At 39.8% G+C, this 20324-nt stretch overlaps 1 protein-coding gene across 1 annotated transcript in view; it reads right to left on the bottom strand.

Annotated features, from left to right (window-relative positions):
- Positions 1 to 20324, bottom strand: part of PHF3 (PHD finger protein 3) — an 82518-nt gene that overhangs the window by 37367 nt on the left and 24827 nt on the right. Inside the window, exons 3-7 of the mRNA XM_075861991.1 lie at positions 18123 to 18194; positions 9966 to 11517; positions 6972 to 7290; positions 4334 to 4511; positions 1294 to 1447 (exon numbers count right to left, since the gene is read on the bottom strand). Of these exons, the coding sequence (XP_075718106.1) occupies positions 1294 to 1447; positions 4334 to 4511; positions 6972 to 7290; positions 9966 to 11517; positions 18123 to 18194 (2275 nt within the window). The remainder of the gene's footprint in view (positions 1 to 1293; positions 1448 to 4333; positions 4512 to 6971; positions 7291 to 9965; positions 11518 to 18122; positions 18195 to 20324) is intronic.

The raw sequence follows: 20324 nt of genomic DNA, 5'->3' as shown, positions 1-20324 counted from the left end.
CAATTCTTGATCAGCCCCTTCTCAGCCTGAAATGGTTGCTTACAAGGAATAATACTTGGAATTTCATTGCATAGCAAATATTAGCTTGGGTTTTTTATTTAAAGAGGCTCTGTCACCACATTATAAGTGCCCTATCTCCTACATAATCTGATCGGCGCTTTTTGAGCAATTTTAGATTTATGCTAATTAGTTACTTAATGCCCAACTGGGCATTTTTTAACTTTTGACCAAGTGGGTGTTGTAAAGAGAAGTGTATGATACTGACCAATCAGCGTCATACACTTCTCTCCATTCATGTCCATTTGTACTCAGCACAGCGTGATCTCGCTGTGCTGTCACATACACCCACATTAACTTTACTGAAGTGTCTTGAGAGTGAATCGACATCACCTCCAGCCAGGACGCGATGTCTATTCACACTCCCAAGACTTCGGTAAAGTTTGTGTGGGACTTCATCACAGCGCTGTGAATGACAGCGAGATCACGCTGTGCTGTGTGAGTAAGTCCCACACAAACTTTACCGAAGTGTCGGGAGTGTGAATAGACATCGCGTCCTGGCTGGAGGTGATGTCTATTCACGCTCAAGACACTTCAGTAAAGTTAATGTGATAATGTGGTGACAGAGCCTCTTTAAGCTGGGGAACGTTTATTTAGATCTACTAAATACATAACATATTCTTGTTCTATTTAACTATATTGTTGGAGGTAACTCAAAGGCCATGTACAAAGCCTATTAAATCAATGTTTTATGTGAGTTTCAAAAAATTATTAATTGACTTATTAAAAATGTTGTTTCGTTTTACCAATAGAATCTGTATCGTTCGCTATCAACCAAATCTGTAAGTTCAGCTGAAAGGACGGCTCAGAGTGGGTCCTGTGTGTCTCTGACACACAAGATCACTATAATTATTATGACATCTAAGTTCATCAACTTAAATGTGATCGATATTATGGTGATCCTGTTTGTTAGAAACACACTGGACCCGCTTTCAGCTGAGCCATCAGTTCACTACCCTGATGGATTCGACTGACAGCGAGTGATACAGCTTCTATGTACACAATTTTTTTTTACAAGTCAGTCAAAAAAATGTTTATAAATCACTTAACACATTAAAAGCGTTTTTTTTTTTCTTAATCAAAAGGTGTACATGGCCTAAAATAAGACAAATAAAGTCGTATGCAGCTCTTAATGAGAATCATTGCTCATGTGGTTTGGTTACGCAGAAGTGCCATTAGAAATAAAGATGCTAAGCGAAAAAAGTACCAGACATGTTATACATCAGATTAGCATACCTTTTTACTAGAATATCTTTTAAAGATTGGCGAACGCTTTGCCTTATTTGATCCACAGATGGTTTTGGTGTAGATGGAGAGGTAACCGGCACACCAGATGATGACCCTTTTTTTTCTGGTTTTCTTTTTTTCATCTCAATCTTTTCAATAACACCTGCATTAAAATCCGATGAGATAGGTTAGTTATCATGTTTAGTACATTACTAAAATGATCAATGTATCTTTTAATTGTGGCTACTACACAAAAAAATAAATTATGGTTATTTACCAAACTTGGGTAAGTATGCAAGATGGTTAAGGAAATGGTCGTAGTTTAAAACTTGGAAAATTGCTTGGTTGCTGGAATGCAAATAGAAAGTTGGGCTTAGGGGGCTGGCTGTCAGTGCTCTTACTGATTCTGGAAGACTGGACATTGTTTGTGTATTAGCTGCTTGTTTAGTTACACGTTAGACAACCAAGGAAATTACTTTACAGTTTTATATACCGTATGCATCTTCCTCTTGAGAATCTAGTTTCCAGAGACCAGTTTAATAAGGAAATTGTGGTTTCGAGTGAATTTTGTGCATGCCTGCGGTTTTGAGTCCATCTACCTCCAACCTAATCTCACAACACTACCTATATATCCTAAGGAATGTGATACATGGACTTTTGTCCATTTGTCGACTCTTCAGTTCTGGTGATTATGTAGACATGTGCATGAAGACATAGACATAAGTGCCAACTTTTATTTTAAGGAGGTGTTATTCCTCTCCAGCTCTGCTTGGGTTAGACTTTTAGCCACAAACATAATTTTTTATGTATTTTTTTTGCAAAATGTTGCGCTTTTAAGCAAAATAGAATGAGGACGCCCATGAATGTAAAGGGCTTGGTGGCATTTTCACAACGAACCAGGTAGGTGCCTTCTTTCATAAAATATATGGGTATAATCTGATTTCTTTAAGGTTATAATTCAGGTTTTACTTGTGTATGTCAAAAGTGTGAAAAGTGTCCCGGCTGCGAAAGGGATAATTGGTAGTTGAGGCAGAGCAGTGGAACTGCCCAGAATCGTGGGGGTCTGGAATACCCCTTTAGATGGTGTAGATGTTGTCCCCCGGATTACATTTATTACCTATCCACAGGATAGGTGATACATTTCTGATGTCTAGGGATCACTAGAACAATACAACTGCAGTGTCGACGAGTTTCAATGCGCCCTGCCGCTCCATTCACTAGCTATGGGGCTGACGGGAACAGCTGAGATCTAGTGGGGGTTCCAGTGGTCAGACATTTATAACCTATCCTGTAGATAGATGACAAATGTCCTTCATAGGACAGCCCCCTTAAAAAAACGTATACTCTTGTGCTTTACCTGGATAGTGCTACTAATAATTACCGCTTTTAGGGGTATGTGCACACGTAGCGGAAAATCTGCTGTGTAATACAGTAGCAACAGAGTGGATGGGATTTGAATAAATCTCATCCACACACTGCGGAAAAAAATCTGCAGCGAAACTGTTCATAAATTGATCTGTGATGCAGGTTCTTAATACAGCTTGTCATTTTATGATACAGAAACGCTGCTCTTCTGTTGCGGGTTTTCCTCATTAACTCTTTAACGACCCAGACATTTTGTTTTTACGTTTTCGTTTTTCACTCCCCGTATTCCAAGAGCCATAACGTTTTTAGTTTTCCATCAATAGAGCGGTGTGAGGGCTTATTCTTTGCGGGAGGAGCTGTAGTTTCTATTGGCACCATTTAAAGTACCATATAATGTACCGGGAAAGGGAAAAAAATATATTTGTGGGTGGAATTGTAAAAAAAAACTAAATTCCTCCATTGTTTTATGGGTTTTATTTTTACGGCTTTCACCATGCGGTAAAAACGACAACTTAACTTTATTCTGCGTCTCAATACAATTACGGTAATACCAAATTTATATAGTTGTTTTTTTTATATTTTACTGCTTTTACAAAGAAAAAAAACTATTTAACAAAAAAACTTGTTCTGTTTCACCACATTCTGAGAGCCATAACTTTTTCATTTTTTCGTTGATTGAGCGGTGTGAGGGCTTATTTTTTGCGGGACGAGCTGTAGTTTTTATTGGTACCGTTTTTTGGTACATACGATATTTTGATCACTTTTAATGAAAACATCTTTTAGCACTAAGGTGACCAAAAAACAATGATTAGGGTGTTTTAATTTAGTTTTTTACGCCGTTCACCGTGCTAGTTAAATAATGGTATATTGCAATAGTTCTGACTGTTACAGACGCGGCAATACCAATTTTTCTTTTTACTTTGTGGTGGAGTAAAAATGGGAAAAGGGGTGTTCTTTGAACTTTGAATATTTTTGTATATTTTTTTTTTTACACTTTTTAAAAACGTATTTAACTTTTTTTTAACACATTTTATTACTCCCCCTAGGGGACTTGAACCAGCGATTGTTTGATCGCTGGTACAATACACTGCAATACAAGTGTATTGCAGTATATTGTCATTCTTACAGGCTTCTGCTAAGCCATGCCTCCGGCATGGCTTAGCAGAGGCAGACCGAAGCCAGACAGGGGGGCCTTTATTAGGCCCCCGGGCTGCCATGACAGCCATAGGCAACCCCCAATCACGCTGCGGGGCCGTTGGGCTGTCGGAGTGGGTCGCCCCCTCCTCCTGATGGTTTAAATGCCATGGCCGCTATTGACTGCGGCATTTAAAGAGGCTCTGTCACCAGATTATAAGTGCCCTATCTCCTACATAATCGGATCGGCGCTGTAATGTAGATAACAACAGTGGTTTTTATTTTGAAAAACTATCATTTTTGAGCAAGTTATGAGCAATTTTAGATTTATGCTAATTACTTTCTTATTGACCAACTGGACGTGTTGTTACTTTTTACCAACTGGGCGTTGTACAGAGGAGTGTATGAGGCTGACCAATCAGCGTCATACACTTCTCATTGTTCCAGCCCATTGTTACAGTGTGATTGTGCAGTAAAAGAAGCTGGAACAATGAGAAGCGTATGACGCTGATTGATCACGGATTGGTCAGTATCATATCTTTTATTTTACCCGACTTCGTAGTCTTTTCGTCGTGAGTTGAAGCAGTTGCCGAATCCTTTGAAGTCTTTTCACGTCTTTCCTCTGACACTCGGTGGACTGCTGTGGCAGAGATCTTGCGATTAGAAGTGTGTTGTTTCTTAATATCTGAATCTTTGCTTTCTGTGGAGTGCCGAGTTTCTCCAGAAATCTAAGAGCAAAAAAATATTTCATGGTTAAACTACTAAAGGTGTAAGGCAATACCAAGGCACAATTAAAAGAAGTACTAAATGTATTGTTGGGGAGTCAGTAGAGAAGGGAAAAACAGAAAATGGTTTTAACATGGTTGACATTGCTCTATAAACCCATCCTCCAAATGTAAATACTGGGGTCAAATAGAATAATATGGTGTATTAAAGAGGCTCTGTTAGGTCTCCTATGTTACCTTATCTGGCGATAGAGATGCTGAGCTCTGCTATATACAGTTTTCTATGATTTGATTTAGTATTTTCCTTTAACCCCATGCCGCTCCAGCCATTTAAATTTTTTCCATCCCATATTCCAAAAGACATAACTTTTTTATTTTTCCGTCGAAATAGCCGAATAAGAGCTTGTTTTTTGCAAGACGAGTTCTAGTTTTTACATCACCATTAATCGAACCATAAAATGTGATGGAAAACTGAAAAAAAAAAAAACATTCGTGGGGAAGAAGAAAAAAACAGCGATTCATCTAGTGTTTTTTTTAACGTAATTTATATGGCGTTTAACCGTGCTGTAAAAACGGCATGTTAACTTTATTCTGCGGGTCAATACGATTAAGGCAATATCAAATTTGAATAGTTTTTTTTATGATTTACAAATGTTATTTAAAAAAATGTAAAAGAAAAATGTAAAAAAATATATCTTTTTTGAAATTTTTGATGATTGAGCGGTGTGAGGGCTTTTTGCGAAATGAGCTGTTTTTATGGGTATTCATTTTCGGGTACATGCGACTTTTTGATACTTTTTATTCTATTTGTTGTGGGAGGTGAGGAAAAAAACAGCAGAATTGTCGTATTTTTCAAATTTTTTACAGTACGAGTTAAGTAATGTTATATTGTAATAGTTCAGGCTTTTACAGACGCAACGATACTAATTATGTTCTTTGTTTATTTACATTCATTTAGGGGGAAAATGAGAAAATGTGACTTTTTTAACATTAAATTTTTTGTATATAAAAAAAAAAACAATTTATTGAACCGTTTTTTTGGGGGGTTTTGTTTTTTTAATAGTCCCTCTTTCTAATCGGTTAAACGGCAGGGATCATCTCCAATCACAGCCATTGCAGTGAGGTATTGGTTGTAACATACAGCCAAACCCGCTAAGTATGGTGTGGTGTCAGTCCGTGAGCCAGCTTCATACTCACCCTTCCCAGCTATGACGTAACTCTAAGGCCTCATCACCGTTTTCACGGCCGTTTTTCACAGATCCGTGTCCGTGATTGGAACCGTGTGCTTCCTGTGCGTACTCCATGTACACTTCCGTGTTTCAGTTTCCGAGAGGAAACAAACCCGTTCACACTATGTACACGATATTGTGAGTGCCGCACATGCTATTCCATGTCCAGCGTTACTCACTCTCCAGGGTGCTGAAAGAGTTACTGCCGATAAGTGCAGCCCTTTAACACTTTCAGCACCCTGGACAGAGACTACCGCTGGACACGGAATACCATGCGCGGCGCTCACAATATAGATTAATGGTTCAATAAAAAAAAAACTGCAACAAAAAAAAGTTACTACTTACCCAGAACTCCCTGCTTGCCTGCTTCTTCCTCAAGTCCGGCCTCCTGAGATGACGTTTCAGACCATGTGACCGCAGCAGCCAATCACAGGCTGCAGCGTTCAAATGGACTGCCGCGTCATCCAGGGAGGTCGGACTTGATGTCAGAGGAGGGACGCGTCACCAAGACAACGGCCGGGGTACGTATGAACTTATTTTTCTTAATATCGCACTGATCAGCAGCCTCTGCTCTCTATCAGTACTGACAGAGAGAAGGGGCTGCCGATTAGTGCAGTGAAGTATCTGTCTGTATGTATACCTCGGCTCAGTTTAAATGGTGCAAAGTTGACATGCTGTATTGTTGATTGGCGCTCGTTTACGAGGCAGAAAATCTCCTGTTTACTCGTCCATGGAACAGGGATGTATCTATAGTGAAGAAGGTATCAATCATCCATGGATGAGAGGTAAGTAAACACCAGTAAGGCTTCGTTCACACCTGCGTCAGGGCTCCGTTCTGGCGTTCCTTCTGAGCTTTCCGTCAGAACGGAGCCCTGACTAAAACAAATGGATACCATAGGATTGATTTCAATGGTGACGGATCCGCTGCAAATGGTTTCCGTTTGTCTCTGTTGTGCAAGGGTTCCAGCGTTTTGACGGAAGCAATACCATAGTCGAACTGTGACGGAACGCCATAACGGAGCCCTGACGCTGATGTGAACAAAGCCTAATATTTTTCCTTAAATAACTCCTTTATATAATTCCCTTTCTAAAGTTTTTCAAGTGTCATCTTGTGTAGATCATACATTTTAAGGTAGGATCCCCTTTCTTCTCGGCTTAAATAACTAAGTAAATATTTATTAAGAGCCTCAAGCCATTTAAAAACAATCATAATTTGTCAACTGGTCATAGGTACCTTTTTGGAAATCTTAACTTTGTGTTCTTTGTTTTTCATGGTATCATCACTTGGCTTGAATTTTTCTAGCGGTAAGCTATGGCATTCTGCCATCATGCTCTTATCATTTTCCAAAGTTTTAAGATCTTGGTGTATGTCTGTCTTCTGATTATCACTAGAAACGTCTGTTCCTGTAATATCCATTTTTGCTTCTTCTGCGCAGCACTTGGCACAGATGTATTCTTTGTCATCCACTTCCATTTGCTGTGCTTGAGCGAGGCTTAAGCCCACACATTCTCCATGGAACCAGTCATCACACCTTCCACAACCCACCATGAACCTAATGAACAAAAATTGATCTTATCACAAATGGGATTAGTGATGCAACAGTTAAACACCATACTCCGATATAAGATTTAATGGTTTGAAGTGTGGAATGGCAAAAGTGAATTTATGACACTATCTAACGGATAGTTTACCACTAATTGTCAGCATAAACACACATACTCTTCTGTAATCTTAGAATTCCTCATTCTAGTATTTTTTTGGGATTGTGCAAAAATGTATTTAATGGCAAGAGTACATTTGTTACTAAGACATTGATGGAAACCATTGCAAAAAATACACGGACTGAGATTTTAACGAATGTCATCAAGCCTGTGCTCTGCTATGTGCAACTCAGTGACAGAAACACTGCCCTCCAGGATTTAAAAGAAGAAGAAAAAAAAAAAAAAACAATCACTATGGCACATTTAGCTGGTAATTTAGGAGACAAACATTTTTAGTCACAAACTGTGGACGATCCTGCGGAAGTGTTTCGACAAGACTATGGACTGGCCTGCAGCAGTGTTTACACTAGACTGTGAACTGTTTGATTTGTAGCATTAACAATAGACTGGAACTGACCGGCGGCAGCGTTAACACTAGACCAGGGGTCTCAAACTCGGCCACATATAGAAAAAATGTGAAGTTGATGGGCCGCATTACTTTCAAATTTGATACAATACAAAATTATTATTAATTAATTAGTTATTTGAACTACTATAGCTATACTACATTACTTTAATAATAGCGCTAGGTTTAAACTTAACGGAAATTTCTGTTTTCTCCACGTGCTTATTTCAACAATCTAGCTTTCCTGCTTAAGTGTCGCTAAATGCAGTCTGTCGGCTCAGTTGGCAGACACACAAATGTCAAGATTGGGCAGCCCCTTTTTAGATAGAGCCACAGAGCCCTCAGTAGATAATGCCACAGTGCCCTCTGTAGATAATGCCACTCACTCCTAGATAATGCCAGTGTCCTCTGTAGATGCTGCCACAGTGCCCTCTGTAGATGCTGCCACAGTGCCCTCTGTAGATGCTGCCACACACACCCCTTGTAGATAGCTGCATTTGGGCTCCCTCTAGGGGTTTCCGACGCTTTGACCAGAGATTTCTCTGCTGGAGGAGCCCCTGACCTCACTGTCCATACACAGTGACGTCAGGGAATCCTCCTGGACCGGCATGTGCTGTCAGGGGCAACCCCAGACCCGGGGTCCCAGAGCGGAGCACTAGTATAGGCTCTGCTCCGGAACTCTGGGGGAGCCCCTGATATCAGTGTCCATATATGGAGTACCGGAGCAGAGCTGCTTCTAGAACTTTGCCTGGGATTCCAGCTCTGCTCCTGACATCACTGTTCATATATGGACAGAGATGTCAGGGGCAACCCCAGAGCTAGAGTCCTGTGCAGAGCGCTAGTAGCGTTCCTACTGGGACTGCAGCTGTGCTCCTCACATCACTGTCTGGCTCTGGGGAAGCCCTGGACATCACATGTCCATATATGGACAGCGATGTCAGGGAATTCCACAGAGTCCCGGAGCAGAGCCTATACTAGCGCTCTGCCCGGGACTCCGGTTCTGGGGAATCCCCGGACATCGCGTGTCCATATATGGACAGCGATGTCAGGGAACTCCACATAGTTCCGAGTCGAGCCAGTACTAGCGCTCTGCCCGGGACTCCGCTCTGGGGAAGATCCTTCAACACTGTCCATATATGGACAGCGATGTCAGGGAATTCCACAGAGTCTCGGAGCAGAGCCGATACTAGCGGCTCTGTGTCCCGCGAGCCGCAGATGACAGCCTCAGGGGCCGCAAGCGGCCCATGTGCCTGAGACCCCTGCACTAGACTATGGGCTGTCTGGCGGCAGCTTTTACACTAGATCATGGACTGTCTGGCGGCAACGTTTACACTAGATTATGGACTGTCTGGCGGTAGCGTTTACACTAGATTATGGACTGTATGGCAGCAAAATTTACACTAGACAAATAATCTGTCCAGCACAGGAAAGCTTTCTAGCCAATCTGTTTTCATGTATATTGCTGCCTACTATAGGGAATAAAATAGTTATTAGGGCCTGTTCACATCAGCGTTTCTTTCCATTGAGGGGTTCCGTCAGAGCTTTCTGTCGTGGGGAACCCCTCAACGGAAGGGCAAAGGGAAACCTTAGCTTCTGTTTGCATCTGAATGGTGATCTGAATGGTGGCAGAAACTTTGCGAATGGTTTCCATTTGTCACCGTTGTGACTGGGTTCCGTTGTTTTTGACTGCGCTATTGGTTCCATCCAAACAACGGTACCCTGTCAGAATGGTTAAAAACAGAAAATCATTAGCAACAGAAGCAAGGGTTCCCCCGATGGAAACCTCAGACGGAACCCCTCAACAGAAAGACAATGCTGATGTGAACACAGCCTTAGACAAGAAAAATTCAAGTCAGGTACTATAATTGGCCATAAGAGCAAGGAAGGTTTTCCCCTGATCTGACAAGAATTTTGATATTTTTTTAGGATAACATGGGACGATAGCAATATGCATTAAAAGATCATGTGATGGCTAATTAAATGTTATGTTATTGTAGCATTCAGAAACTACTGAAAAACATGTAAACAGGCCCTATTATTGTTCAAACCAATAGAACAAATTTAAGTCACTGGTTTAATGACATAAAAATTAAAATGATAATGATAGAAGAATAAGCCTACCTATTTCCATGAAGTTTTCTGCAAGAACTGCAATGTCTGGTTGGGTTCCAAATATACTTATCAGTTGGAGAGGTCACGTCTGTTCCTTCTTTTTTTATAGTAGGAATGTTATCAGGAATAAACAATGGTGGTTCATCAACAGAAATACTTTTACTACTCCTTCTCTGGCGAGGCGGCAATGACTTTTTAAGCTTTGTTTTCTCTTCGGTCGGCTCATTTATTTCTCTCTTTTCTCCATCCTCTTTGGCTTGACTGCTCACTTTTGAGGATGTCGGTTTACCAACAGCCTTGTCACTAGAATGAGACAAGCTCCGAAGACGTGCATGAGATGAAACCGCTTGTGCCACTTCTTTAAAACTTCCCTGATTATCTCTTAACGCCTCATCCAATTGTTTTAACAGTGTAGACGAGTTACGTTTTTTGTCAACCAGATCCGACTTTTTTTGCATTTTACTTTTCAAAGGAACTTTATCAGCCTTCGCACCTTCAGATATTTTCTTCTTTACTTTAACAATTTTCATCTTTTCAGATTGGCTCACAGATCGAGGATTGAGAATTTTAGTCCTAATTTTTGAGGATTTGGTATTTAAAATGGCATCTTTTGAAGCATCAGGGCTCTTCTCTGTATTTTCTCTAGACATGGGCAAAGTGGCCGGAGTGGCTTTAACTTTTTTTATACCTTTTCTGTTATGACTTTTCTTTTCGTGAACATCATTCTCAACGGTTATCGCGTTTTCTGCAACCTGAACTTTTTCTTCACTTTCCCAGTTTTCGGGATGATTCTGAACGCTACTTTCTAGAGCAGAAGGGTCTGTTTCCGTATTAAATGTATTGCTGGGATCTAAAACTTCAGAAGGAATTAATTGTCTTTCTGTATTAACCTCTTGAGGGGAGCTCTGATCAGCATTTTGCAACATACATTTATCATTCATTTGTGGGTGCACCACTGTTTTCACATCCAGATTACATTCAACTCCTGATAAAAGTGCAAGCTCCTGATGAACTTTATCATATATTACATCTGTTTTCTTATCTTCAGGTCTATATGACGGATATTCTTTATCGTCACCTGGTTCCGCCAAGGCTTGGTCGGCAGCCTGCTGTCCTTGTGAATTACTCGAGTCGTGCTCTGTCATTTCTTCCACAATCTTATTAGTGTTTTCAGTTAGCAAAATAAGGGCATCATCATGTAAAATCTCTGCGTTGTCCTCTCCTTTTTCCAAAATGGAATCGGCGTTAGATAAAGTGTCATTTACTGAACTAGAACACTCTTCTGCCGTTTCGTTTTCAGCGGTATTCATTTTATCCTTTAGATCCTTATTTGCGATTCTTGTTGATCTCCTTGAACTTGTTGGAGACATGCTTGTTTCTTCTAATGGAATTGTCTCTTTGCTTTCTATATCATTAGTCTCCACCTGTAGAACATTCTCCTCATCTTTCATTTTATCTTCTGCAAAATCTTTCTTTGAAGATCTGTTTTTTTGTGGACTTGAAACCTTAACAGGACTCAAAGATTTCTCAACAGTGCTTTGCCTTAGCGATCGCGTGGATTCTGTTAAGAGAATAAATATAACTCAATATGAAATAGATGCCCCTTTGAAGCTACACGAAATATGGGCGTTGGACTGCAGACTGCTGTAAATTCAGCTACATCTGTAACTAGGGTGTGCGGAAACATTTAAATCAACTGCATAAACGAACGTGTGCTAATTCTGCTCCATACTCGTAACAAATTAGTGAAAGTAAAGTAGGGAATTGCTGTCTGTGCAAATTTCTACACAGTAAGAAAAAGCGTAGATACAAAGTGGGGCAACAATAACAAAAGTTTTCCACCAAAACTTATTTTCAGAAATATTTTATTAATATCACATGCTAAATAGCAGGATATGACTTATAAGGCTACTTTTCCCTTTCAATGCGGTCATCGCAGTGCCAGGCAATCTTTGAGCTGAACAAGCAAGTAGTCAGAGTCTGGATGCTAGGGATACAATACCTAACAATTACAGTCATGTCAATGAGCTTGTCAGGCAGAATGTCCCGAGTAATAGGTCTGTTTCAGATTACTCAAATCTTCTTCAAGACAGAGTTAAAACAGAACGGAGAGCAAAGAATGGGTAAAGAAGCTTAGCAAGGCTTTACCATATTCATCCACATTTAGGCGTAGAGTAAACTTTAAGAATTTCTGCACATGGGAGGATGTTTTCTATCATAATTAACCAAAAAAATCAATCCATGTTCACACTAAGGCCTCATTTACACGAGCGTAATATACGCGCGTGCTTTTCACGCGTGTCGTACGCACCTATATTACACTATGGGGCAGTGCAGACAATGCGTGAATTTTGCGCAGCGCAAGTACGTTGCGTAAAACTCACGACATGTTCTATAATCGTGCGTTTTTCGCGCATCACGCACCCATTGAAGTCAATGGGTGCGTGAAAACCACGAAGGTCACACGGAAGCACTTCCGTGCGAACTGCGTGATTCGCGCAAGAGCTGTCAAACTGAATGTAAACAGAAAAGCACCACGTGCTTTTCTGTTTACAAACATCCGAACGGAGTGTCTTAGAGATGAGCGAACCGAACTTCACCAGGTTCGGCCGAACTCGTTTTGACCGAACCCGGCAGGAGACAGTCACTGTCCAGGGTGCTGGAAGAGTTAAACTGGTTCAGCACCCTGGACAGTGACTTCCGATCCCAATATACGTGAACGTGTAAAAAAAAAAAAAAAAAGTTCTGGCTTACCGATAACTCCCGGCTTCTTCCTCCAGTCTGACCTCCCGGGATGACAATTCAGTCCAAGTGACAGCTGCAGCCAATCACAAGCCAAGCACAGGCTGCAGCGGTCACATGGACTGCCGCGTCATCCAGGGAGGTGGGGCCAGATGTCAAGAGAGGCGCGTCACCAAGGACGCGTCACCAAGGCAACGGCCGGGAAGTTCTCAGTAAGTACGAACCACTTTTTTTTTTTAAACAGGTTACTCGATATGGTGATCGGAATTCACTGTCGAGGGTGCTGAAAGAGTTACTGCCGATCAGTTAACTCTTTCAGCACCCTGGACAGTGACTGACGTCGACTAGCCTCATCTCTATGATGGCGGCTGCGCGAAAATCACGCAGCCGCGCATCATACACTGATGACACACGGAGCTGTCAAGTGCCTTTTGTGCACGCAAAACGCTGCGTTTTTTTGCGTCCGCAAAACGCACACGCTCGTGTAAATCAGGCCTAATACATACTCTAATAAATACCTATAACTGTATGTGAAGACAAATCAAATCTCCCAAAAGGGAAAAATAATGACACCAAGTACAGTAAGTAACTTGCAAAAAATATAAATTCTTTATTACAATATACATAAGAACATGTTGGCCATCAGGACCTAAAAACCACAGACAATTAAAATATACAATGTGGAGAACATGAGGCTACTCAGAATGGCCTATATTCAACATTCAATAATACCAGACAGGGTCACTATGACAGTCATGCTATAAATGTACAGTACAAGGATAACCGACACCACAAAATGTGTCTCCAAAAAGCATGCTGAAACAGAACAATGTAATACAGACCCTGTAAAAAATAGTATACACGAGAGACTTGTAGCTAACACTGAAATCTCAGTGTAAATAAAGTGGTATAGAGACCAGGGTATCACCAAAAATCAGAGTAGGTCCCAGAAGCCATACCAACCCGTGTATTGCATATCAAGCCAAAAATGAGCTCCACAGCAAGAGCCCCGACGCACGTTTCGCGGTAGCTTTTTCAAGGGGTACTGACTAGTAAGGTGACCGGCGTTGTATTTATACTCGGTGGTGGGAGAGGTTTATTCAGAGATAGCAAATAGCAGCACGACATTCTCAAATCCCCAATGCTGAACACCTGAAATGTACCAGGTGTTCTACATTGGTGAATCAGCATGTCTAAAGTTACCTGAATGCTGATCGGTAAGCAGCAAACACCACCATTGCAAATGTCCAGTGTACGTCTCAAGGAATGTAAACGCGCATGCGCGTGCGCATCAGACCGCAAGCGCCGCAGACAACAGATGTAATAGCTTATATATGACGTATCACATCATAGTGGCTATTTTAAGTATGGGCAAGGACAATAAGAGATCAACTTATATGGCAAAAACCAGTATAGGGCATATGTATCACGATCCGATTTTTTATGTGAGAAACAGAATATAAATATACAATGGAACTCTAATGTCTCAAAATATAAGCAATAATACATATATAGAAAAAATATACATAAATTTCTTAGGCCCATGTGATCACGATTGTGAATTGGTCCAATTTCTGATCCTCCTTTTGCGTTTTGTCCTTGAGCATAATTATTTTGTGTTCAGGGACAAACACTATTTACAACTTCGGGGGACGGCAATGGGTGCCACCTGTGCACCTTCATATGCAAATTTATTTTTGGGCTACTGGGAACAGGAAATTGTACGGGAGGCCATGGATATGGTGTCTGGATGTGTTGTTAGTTGGATGCGTTTTATCGATGACATCCTTTTTATTTGGCAGGGTACGCGTGCAGACCTTGATCAGTTTGTATCCATTTTGAACAACAACACACAGAACATCAAATTAACGAGTAAGATCAGTCAAACCAACATGGATTTTTTGGATATCAAAATGACAGTACAAGATACAGGTAAGCTCAGCACCACCATTTTCCGTAAGGAAACTTCTGTAAATTCTCTCCTACATGCATCGTCCTTTCATCCCTCTCATGTTATACGGGCTATCCCTACGGGGCAATTCCTGAGGGCCAGACGTGTATGTGACTCCGATTCTAATTTTGAAAGAGAATCACAATGTCTGAGGACCCGCTTCATACAACGAGGGTATCCTAAAAAGGATATCGAGAAGGGATATCATAGGGCTTGTCACAGTAATAGGAATAATCTGCTTACTCAACAAAAACGTAAGAACACGGATGATATAGTGAGACTTATTACTCCATACAACTCGCAATGGATGGAGATAAGAAATATTGTGACTCGCTTTTGGCCAATTCTGCTCACGGATCCAGATTTGAAAAAACATCTACCCCCGAAGCCCCAACTTACAGCCAAAAGAAGTAAAACCTTGGGTGACCACTTAGTTCGGAGTCACTATAGTGCTCCTAGTCCCAAAACCTATCTTTTTGGCTCTAAAGGGCCGACGTGGGGATCTTTCTCTTGTGGTCATTGCTCTATTTGCAAATTGATTGTGAAAACTGATACATTCACTGATTCTGAAAAGAAAAGAAGTTTTAAAATTGTACACTTCATCAATTGCAGTACTACTGGTGTAGTGTACATGGCAACATGTCCATGTGGCCTGTCTTATGTAGGCATGACCACAAGAGAACTTAAAATGCGAATTCAAGAACACGTGAGGGACATTAAAAAGGCTGGAACAATAGAGGGTAACAACTGGGAAGAAATCGATAAATTGAAATCTATCCCCCGACATTTCCGCGATTTTCACAATAACAAGTGGCAGGATTTAAAGGTTCATGGCATCGACAAAATTCTTGTTGGATCACGTGGAGGAGATACTTTCCGTAAATTAGAACGGATCGAATGTAAATGGATCACAAAATTGAAGACTAGCGCGCCTCTGGGGCTCAATGAGAAAATGTCCTTCGCTTCCTTCCTATAACAATATTTTCTTTTTGGGTCCTATAGCATCATTATCTTTTAACTTTTTAAACCTGTATATATTTGACTGGTATGGTTGGACTGTGCTGTTAATAATTGGTGGGCTTGTCGGTTTAAGCATTATTGCGTTTTGGCTGTATCCATATTTGGTGGCATTTTTAACATCATCATTTTTGTCTTTTTATAGGGGCCATACGATCTGTATTTATTGGGCTGAATAGAATACCAAGTATCACATATTATATCTCAGAATAATGTTTTTGGTTGGACTCTATTCAACAATACGTTTTGAACATACTCTAAATTTTGATCATTTTTTAGCTCTTTTCATGGGGTACTTATTTTTATTCGTGTGTTTGTGCACACACTGCACACATATTTATTATACATTATTTATTATCCACTTTATATATCCTTATATAAATTTTGTCATCACACTTGGTATGTTGTATATATATATATTTTTTTTATATTTATATTTTTATTTATTCACATTTATGTTTACACATATTCACTCTCAATATATTTATATATATATTTTTTACACGCTTGTTATTTATATACATGCTAACAATAAAATCACATATGTCTTATCATTATAAATTTTTTTGAGCATATTAGAACATATCACATTGTACATCTGTTACATTATTGTATGTATTATTTATATTAATAAATAGAATTGTATTTTAACTGTGGTTTTGTCACGTGTGTTTCACTTTATTTATTTTGTTTTTTATTTTATCACCACACTGTGCACGTGTGTTCACTCACTTCTCACTATCATTTATTATTTATTATTTTTTATGAAATAATATTCTTTCATAAATTGTTTCCCCGGTTTACTATATGTTATATATATTTATTTTTGTATATATATAAGTCAATATATGGTCTTTTTTGTATTGATGGTTTTATGAAATGACAGTATGACACTATGTTTGATGTATTATCAAATTATGTATATATTTTTTCTATATATGTATTATTGCTTATATTTTGAGACATTAGAGTTCCATTGTATATTTATATTCTGTTTCTCACATAAAAAATCGGATCGTGATACATATGCCCTATACTGGTTTTTGCCATATAAGTTGATCTCTTATTGTCCTTGCCCATACTTAAAATAGCCACTATGATGTGATACGTCATATATAAGCTATTACATCTGTTGTCTGCGGCGCTTGCGGTCTGATGCGCACGCGCATGCGCGTTTACATTCCTTGAGACGTACACTGGACATTTGCAATGGTGGTGTTTGCTGCTTACCGATCAGCATTCAGGTAACTTTAGACATGCTGATTCACCAATGTAGAACACCTGGTACATTTCAGGTGTTCAGCATTGGGGATTTGAGAATGTCGTGCTGCTATTTGCTATCTCTGAATAAACCTCTCCCACCACCGAGTATAAATACAACGCCGGTCACCTTACTAGTCAGTACCCCTTGAAAAAGCTACCGCGAAACGTGCGTCGGGGCTCTTGCTGTGGAGCTCATTTTTGGCTTGATATGCAATACACGGGTTGGTATGGCTTCTGGGACCTACTCTGATTTTTGGTGATACCCTGGTCTCTATACCACTTTATTTACACTGAGATTTCAGTGTTAGCTACAAGTCTCTCGTGTATACTATTTTTTACAGGGTCTGTATTACATTGTTCTGTTTCAGCATGCTTTTTGGAGACACATTTTGTGGTGTCGGTTATCCTTGTACTGTACATTTATAGCATGACTGTCATAGTGACCCTGTCTGGTATTATTGAATGTTGAATATAGGCCATTCTGAGTAGCCTCATGTTCTCCACATTGTATATTTTAATTGTCTGTGGTTTTTAGGTCCTGATGGCCAACATGTTCTTATGTATATTGTAATAAAGAATTTATATTTTTTGCAAGTTACTTACTGTACTTGGTGTCATTATTTTTCCCTTTTGGGAGATTTGATTTGTCTTCACATACAGTTATAGGTATTTATTGTCTGTTTTTCCTTGATATGTGTGGACGTTTACTATAACGTTTATCGTTAGGTCTGGTTCTATATAGGTATTCACTAATACATACTCTCTTTGACAGAAGCCGTTTACCCCGGTAAAAGCACATTGGGTCTATTACCGCCTATATGCCCAATGTGTGGCAGGTACTTGCCTGGGATAATACGAAATATTCCAGAATTATTGTAAAATGACCTTAACTAGTATCAAACGGCTGAAATAGTCAACGGATAAAGCAATGCATTCTATGGATATCATATTAGTATTGTAATATCCTACCTGTCGTCCACCCTACGTCTTTCTGGGACTAGTGGTTGGAAAGACATTTGCCCATTCTCTGGTGGGCTCCTTATGAACTGCCATGGATGTATATTCATACCCATATAACTCCATATAACTGGATGTATGGACAGCCTCACGTAATAGACAAATATTGTGATACCATTTTTAAAAGAACGTAGGACTGATTGGCCAACAACAATAAACAATTCAGGAAAACTTACCCTGTACTTTTAAGCGTGGAGATTTCCTCACGGATTTCCTAGAGGCTTCATCCAATTTGTTCACATTCTTATCTGAAAGAATCAGATCCTCTACATCATTCACATCAACAGTAGTGAGTTTATCGACACAAACATCCATTATGTCATCAAGACCAACGCCTCCAAAAAACAGAAAAAAAAAACCCCAAAGAATAAAGTAAAAGTATCTATCAGACATTTATTAGAAAATCTCATGACGCAAAAGGACTGTGAAAGTTATCAACCGTTTATTAATAAAAAAAAAAAAGGTTACCTAACTTTTTTTTCGGAGGGAAGCAGTGACGAGTTTAATAGAGACCGCCAATACAGCAATATCTGGTGTGGCCGTCAGTTTTAGTGGTTTGCACAGGAATTTGTTAATATTGTTTTAAGCTATATTTTGTTGTTGCGAGTTCACTCGTCTAGGCCCCTTTGACATCACGTTTTAGCATCCTGTTAAAATGTTTGCTTACTTTTTTTGGTTTTTCAAAGCGATCCATTAATGGATACATAGGTTCACAATGGGGCTTTCGTTATGGTAATAGTGTCCGTTTGTCTCGGTTTTTCAAGTTCCCGTCAGGATCCTTTTTTTTGTCAAGGCAGACAAATGGAGATTGCATCATTTTTATGTCCTGTTGAACAACAGGATCTTGACGGATCCATTATTCTGCACAATGCAAGTCTATGGCAACAGGATGCTACAGGTAAGGCATCATGCTGCACCATCCGGTTTAGCATCCATTTTTTTTACAGGGTGAAAAAAAACATTTTTTTTTGGTTTGTTTGTTTGTTTTTTTTAAAACCAGACAAACAATTTAAAATATTCTAGAAAATAAAATAAATTTGGTGCCCATATTTTGCTCAGCTATTGTTTTTTTTACTGCCATTATTTAACAAAACAATAATCAACGGCATCATTATGCCAAGCGCTAGACAATTTAAAATCTTTGAAAGAATGATTAACTTCAATTTGAGTAATATCTAAAAATGTATAAATACACAAAATAGGGCTAGGTTTGAATCAAGTTTTAGCATCCTGTTAAAATGTCCTGTTTTTATTATTTATGTTAAACACCCTATTAGGGCCCAACACGTTCATGCATTACACGGGCAGCTCACTGTGTAATGCTTCATCTCCTCTGTGGGGCACTGCAGGGGGATTGGCCACTTTCTGCCAAGTTCTCCCACAGATTGCAGAGTATAACTGGGGTTCTATTCAGCGGGACACCCTGTGATCAGCTTATTGTTGGGGAACACTTAAAACAAACAAGGACTGTCAAAAGAGGACATTCCCTTTAACAACTTACCCTGTCAAGGACGTATCTCATATGTCCTTGGCAGGGAAGCACTTCACTATTCAAGTACATATCAGATACGTCCTTGCTACACATGGATTTAGCTCAGGCTAGAGCTGTAATCTTGGTCTTGTTTTAAAGACAAGAAGCCTGGACTAGAGGAGGTTGAAGTGGGAGATGCATAAACCGTTAGTCTCCTACTTCTGCCTGTGTGAAGGAGGAAAGGGGGCTAGTGGGGAATGTGCTGAAAACATTCATTGAGAGGAGGATGTTATTTTTGTTTTGTTTTTTAAGATAATAAGCGAGAAGATGGGCATTTGCTCATCCAGTCACTCCACTGTGCCTAAATAGGCCAACCATTGACTCCACAGCCCGGTTGTTACATTTCAGACCAATTTTATGTCAGTCAAACGTTTCCAAACGCCCCCATTCACCCGCTGGAGACCAAAAGCGTCCTTTTGGCCTCTGCCGGAATGTATTTTTAATTTTTTTACTGTATAGGAAAGCGCAGCAGACTGCATTTTCCTATACAGATGAACCACTGCAAAGTTTGGTGCATTTCGTCTGAGGATTACTTCGGGGTATACTACGGACGTATACATCTGACGGAATGCTCTCATGAGATGTGAACAGAGCCTAAGGGTCCATTTACATGGGCAGATTTACTACCCATAAAAAGCCCCAATCGACAATAGAGGAAGTTGATCGCCATTCACTTACTTTCATTTTCATGTAGCAATGATCGTGGGGGGATTTGCACAAACGATTGCTCATGCGATCGTTTCTAGAAATCCCCTCTTATGTGCTTTACACTATTATCAGCAGCATATTCCCCGTTTACAAGAGGGTATGTGCCAACAACAAACTATTTTTCTTCCTACATTATTCA

This window comes from Rhinoderma darwinii, chromosome 4 (genome assembly GCF_050947455.1).
Source record: "Rhinoderma darwinii isolate aRhiDar2 chromosome 4, aRhiDar2.hap1, whole genome shotgun sequence".
Lineage (NCBI taxonomy): Eukaryota > Metazoa > Chordata > Amphibia > Anura > Rhinodermatidae > Rhinoderma > Rhinoderma darwinii.
The sequence above is the reverse complement of the archived record's forward strand: the minus strand, read 5'-3'. Positions and strand labels throughout refer to the sequence as shown.